This window comes from Erythranthe guttata, chromosome 13 (assembly GCF_056151865.1).
Source record: "Erythranthe guttata isolate IM_541 chromosome 13, IM_541, whole genome shotgun sequence".
Classification (NCBI taxonomy): domain Eukaryota; kingdom Viridiplantae; phylum Streptophyta; class Magnoliopsida; order Lamiales; family Phrymaceae; genus Erythranthe; species Erythranthe guttata.
Genome location: NC_142545.1, coordinates 15,466,398 through 15,471,101, shown reverse-complemented (window position 1 = coordinate 15,471,101; position 4,704 = coordinate 15,466,398). Strand labels below are relative to the sequence as shown.

Sequence of the window (4,704 nt, the reverse complement as noted above, 5' to 3'; positions counted from 1 at the left end):
GATGATCTCAACGCGTGAGCTTTACTTTAACGTGTAATTATCCTCTATGAAGAGGCGCACTGCACTGCACTACGTGGCAGGGAATCCCATCACCATTTTCGAACACACGTATCACGGTAGTGTCCGTACAGACATGGACCCACACGTGGCGAATTGACCGACAACATAGCCGAATTTTCCGGTAAGTTTTTTCCGGCGAGTGAGTTCATTCCCTCTGAATGTTATACGAAAATTGGAAAATTTGATATTAATGTTTTATTTAAAATTTTGCAGATAAAGAAGGAACTATTGATTTAATATTTGGAATATTTAAAAAGCTAAATTACATTGATAATTAAGAACACAGAGTTTGAAGTTAATGAAACGACGGCGCTAAATTCCGATGAATTGTATTTCTCATTTGGCCGTTGCGAAAAAAAAGAACAAAAAGGTAGATCAGCTACAACTATTCACAACCAACGGTGATCCTTAATCTCGTCGGAAAACAACAACCGGATCGATCGTTTCAAATCTATCACCGATTTTTTTCTTCTTCTTGGTTTTAACGAAAATATTAAATTCGATTAAACGAAAATTCATCCCGCCGGAGATCAAAGGTTTTCCGGCGGAGGAAGGTTGAGATCTAGATTGAACGCCGACGATCTGGGAAGGTCAACGACGACAGACGATGAGTCGGACTCGCTCTGCGCGCCGCCGTGGTTATCTACGGGCGGCCGCCGCATTCCGTTCATTAGCTCTACTATTTCCTGCCGGGATTCTGGACGGAGGTTCAGCATCGTGGATTGAAGCGGCACGATCTTAACAATCTGACCGGCGGCGGCGGCGGGAACAGGGGCGTCAGGGCGGAGATGGCGATTCTGCTGGAAGGGGAATCTCATTTGTCGGGGGCCGATGGTGAGGTCCAAGAGGGTTGAATCCAGCACCGCCGGCGGCGGCGGGAATGTCTCCCTGCTGGAGGATTCGACGGTGCTGGTCTGGCTGGTGCTGCGGAAACCATTGGCTTTGTTGATGTCCGTATCCGGCGGAGGAAAATTCGTCTTGGCCTTGGAGCCGCGAAATCGGCGGGCGGCGTTGTCGTACGCTCTGGCGGCGTCCTCCGCCGTGTCGAATGTGCCGAGCCACACGCGGCTCTTCTTGCCCGGATCCCTGATTTCAGCGGCGTACCTACCCCAAGGCCTCTTCCTAACGCCTCGAAAATGCGTTTCGTGTTGGCCGGTTTCCGCCGCCGCCGCCGCCGCCCTAGGCCTCGGCGCCATTACATATACACTGTATGCAAATTAATGGTTGTTTAATTTAGAGGAATAAATTAGGAGAGTACGGCTTGAAAGAAAGAAGAGGACCGAGGGGTAAATATATACAAGGGTCTCAAAGAAAGGAGGTGGGACCAAAGTGCCACGTGGAGAGTGGGATTTGTTGGCGGCAACGGCACCGTTTTATTAATTGGATACGTGGGAAGTGTGAAACCAGTGTCCAACGTTTGTACAGCTGACTGCGGCCAACGACTTTGCGTGGCGTATTCTCGTACTACGAGGCATGTGTCTTCCATTTCTTTAGAGACTCCTTATTTTCCTCTTATTTACATTTCTCACCCATTATTTTTTGCTTTTCATATATTTTTCAACATAATAATGTTTAGCTTGTAATTGTATTCTTGTTATGTATAGTTCTATTTGTCAAATTCAATTCATGCAAAATACATGTTACTTGTATTATTGTTATTTTTTTAGAAATTATATGACTATGTTTGGCCTTGATTAGTAAACTATCCAGCTGATCAAGTTCAATTTCGTAGTCGATATTTTTCTATCAACTTATAATTATAATTAAACAATTTCGAGTCGATGTTTCAGATCATGACAGCCGAATATATTGTCGCATATTGTTTTGCGCTTTTGTGCAAATTCTTAATGATAGGAAAATGTTATATGAATATAAACCATTACACGGATAAAAGGTGATAAGATATGTATACATCCTCAATAGAAAATCAAGGGTAAATTACAACCACTCCTAAATTATGGTTAAATTACGAAAAAATCCTTTATGTTTGAATAATTACATATACCCTCAATTATGAATCTTTTTAGATTTCCACCCTTATGGTGTCAAATTCAACATAATCCTCTAGATTTTGTGGAATGTTCTCTAGTCTATACTCGTTTTGTGCAAAAATACAGTTTTGATGCACCACAATCTGATATATACAAGCCCAAAAACACATTTTATGATCATCTAAGTTCAAAATGTGGAGTTCTAATAGGATAAAAACGGGCCCAAAGTTAAAAATATTTCATATAATCCAGAAGATTCTACTAAATTTCAAACCGCAATGGTGAGACTTGAAAGATAATTAATAGTTGAGGGGATTGTAATTTGTAATTACCAAAACAAGAGGGGGTTTTCGTAATTTGACCATACCTCAAGAGTGGTCGTAATTTAGCCAATAATTAAATAAGTATTCCTCTTTTAAAATTTAATAAAATAAATAATAATTATAATTTCACGATTAATTTAAATTCACGCTAAATGACAAACATATTTTATGTGTATATAACGAGAACAAAGATTAATAATCAACTATTGTAAAATGAAATCACAGAAATTGACTAAACTTATTTACAATAAAAATTAAATTAATTTAATTTTCTAAAAAAATAAATATTAGTATTTCCAATTGTTCAAATTTTATTTAAATACATATATAAATAACAAAAAAAAGCCGGGAATCTTCTAGGTTAGGAGCCTAAGCACGACCGTTTGCCCTCAGAGCCGACCCTGAAAGCGGCGGCATTGTTGCTTCACGCGGTGGTGCACACTTTTTGGGTACTACTTCTATTTTCTCTTGGCGTGGATATTCACACCAATTGGGAGGGGACACGTATGTGGTAGAGCGTATGGTAAAAGTAGAAACTACTAACTAGAAAGCCAGCATGATTTTGTGACAAACCTAAGTATGTGATTTTTGACTGAATATTTTTTTTAACTATAAATGCATATAAACTTGATTGATGTAATTAGGAAACCTTGTCTATTTTTATCTTTATGGAGTATACAATTGGAATATGTACATAATTAGTGTTTAATATTATATGCAAAAGTGGTTGACTCATATAGACTCTTCAATAAATTATTATATATAATTTTTTTTTCTTTAAATTTAATTTGGGGTTTCTACATATGGATAGAGGGAGTCACTGGTTTTGATAATTATCTGTGGGATTTAGGTAAATGCAGCAAGAGGAATACAGAATCCTGCTAGATTCATTGATGGCTATGTGCCAATAATTCCAAATTTGCTGGCAGCTATGGTTGCAGTTATTGTGGAATAGACACGTGTATTAATTCTGAATTTCTAGATTCTGTTTCTTATCCTCACAAAGCAGATAACACATTTGATTTGGGCTCGAGGCTCATATGTTATTATAGAACATTTTATATAAAAGCCAATAAATTAATGGGCCTAGACTAATTTTAATACCGGCCCAAAGCAATTCAGGCCGATAAGTTACTGTCAAAAGTAAACTATTTATATTATTATTAAATATATTTAATATACCTCTTTTGTATTTTTTTAAAATTAAGATGTTTAATTTTTTTAATTTTTTTTATGATTGGCAGCCAGAGACACGTGGATAGTCAAAATTAATTATAGTATTGCTATTTTGTTTTCCTCAAAAAATCGGGGTTGCAAAAACTTCCCGGAGTATTTTTGTATTTTGACAGTTGGTTAACGGAAAGAAAGGTGAACGAGCGAGTGTGCTACTCTAAAAACACGTACATGGGGTATTTGCTAGTTCTTTATCACATAGGAGAAAAACACAGTTGCGAGTTTCACAGGGTATTAAATAGTAAATATATATGTTTATTTCTTGACAGTATTTTTCCACAAGGGCTGCGTTTGGTTGAAACTTTCGTGGTGGATCATTGATTTTAGGAGTGTGGGTCGGTGGAGGCGCGGCCGCGGGGAAAGTCTTGGTCGGAAACTGGACCAATCATATGATATCTATAGGGCCATTTATTTTTCTACACCATGTGGCCCAACTTTTTTCAAAATTATGACACATTTCCAAGCTATTTCACAAATACTAATGACGCGTTTTAAAAAAGTGACATGTGTCAAGGTAAAATGTGGTCCAGATTGTATTTTTTATATAAAAAGTTTTAAATTTGTGGGCCCGGGTTAAAAGCACTTCGGATGGTTTATGGGTGGGTGTGTTTTATGGAAGGGGTTGGTGGGCCCCAGCCACATTTGTATATTAATTTATACTTATTTCTGTATGTTACTTTTCTCTTTTTTTTTTCATTTTTAATTTGATTTGAATAACTAAGAAAAAAATAATTAAATAAACAAATATTTATTTTTTGTGTTTAGTAATTTTTGAATACGTAATTACAATTTGTTTATTTATTTATTTTAAGCCCTAATTTAGAATTTGATCATCGATTCTAAAATTCCAAAACATCTTGAAAACTTTTCAATTTTGAAAAAAATAATAATAATAATAATATATTATTTAAAATTTAAACCCATATTCGAATTTCTGAAATTACAAAATAATTTAAAAAATCCGAAACAGTATTTTATTTTCGATTTTTTACAAAATTCAAGAAGTTTTCAAAATTTTAATGATACTACTTATTATTATTATTAATAATAATAATAATAATAATAATAATAATAATAATAATAATAATAATAATAAT

General features: G+C 35.6%; 1 protein-coding gene across 1 annotated transcript; it reads right to left on the bottom strand.

Annotated features, from left to right (window-relative positions):
• Nucleotides 1-274: 274 nt before the first annotated feature.
• Nucleotides 275-1,342, bottom strand: LOC105969192 (ethylene-responsive transcription factor 11). Its single transcript, XM_012993939.2, has one exon. The coding sequence runs from the start codon at nucleotides 1,254-1,256 to the stop codon at nucleotides 591-593; it is 666 nt and encodes a 221-aa protein (XP_012849393.2). The 5' UTR covers nucleotides 1,257-1,342; the 3' UTR covers nucleotides 275-590.
• Between the last annotated feature and the right edge of the window lie 3,362 nt (nucleotides 1,343-4,704).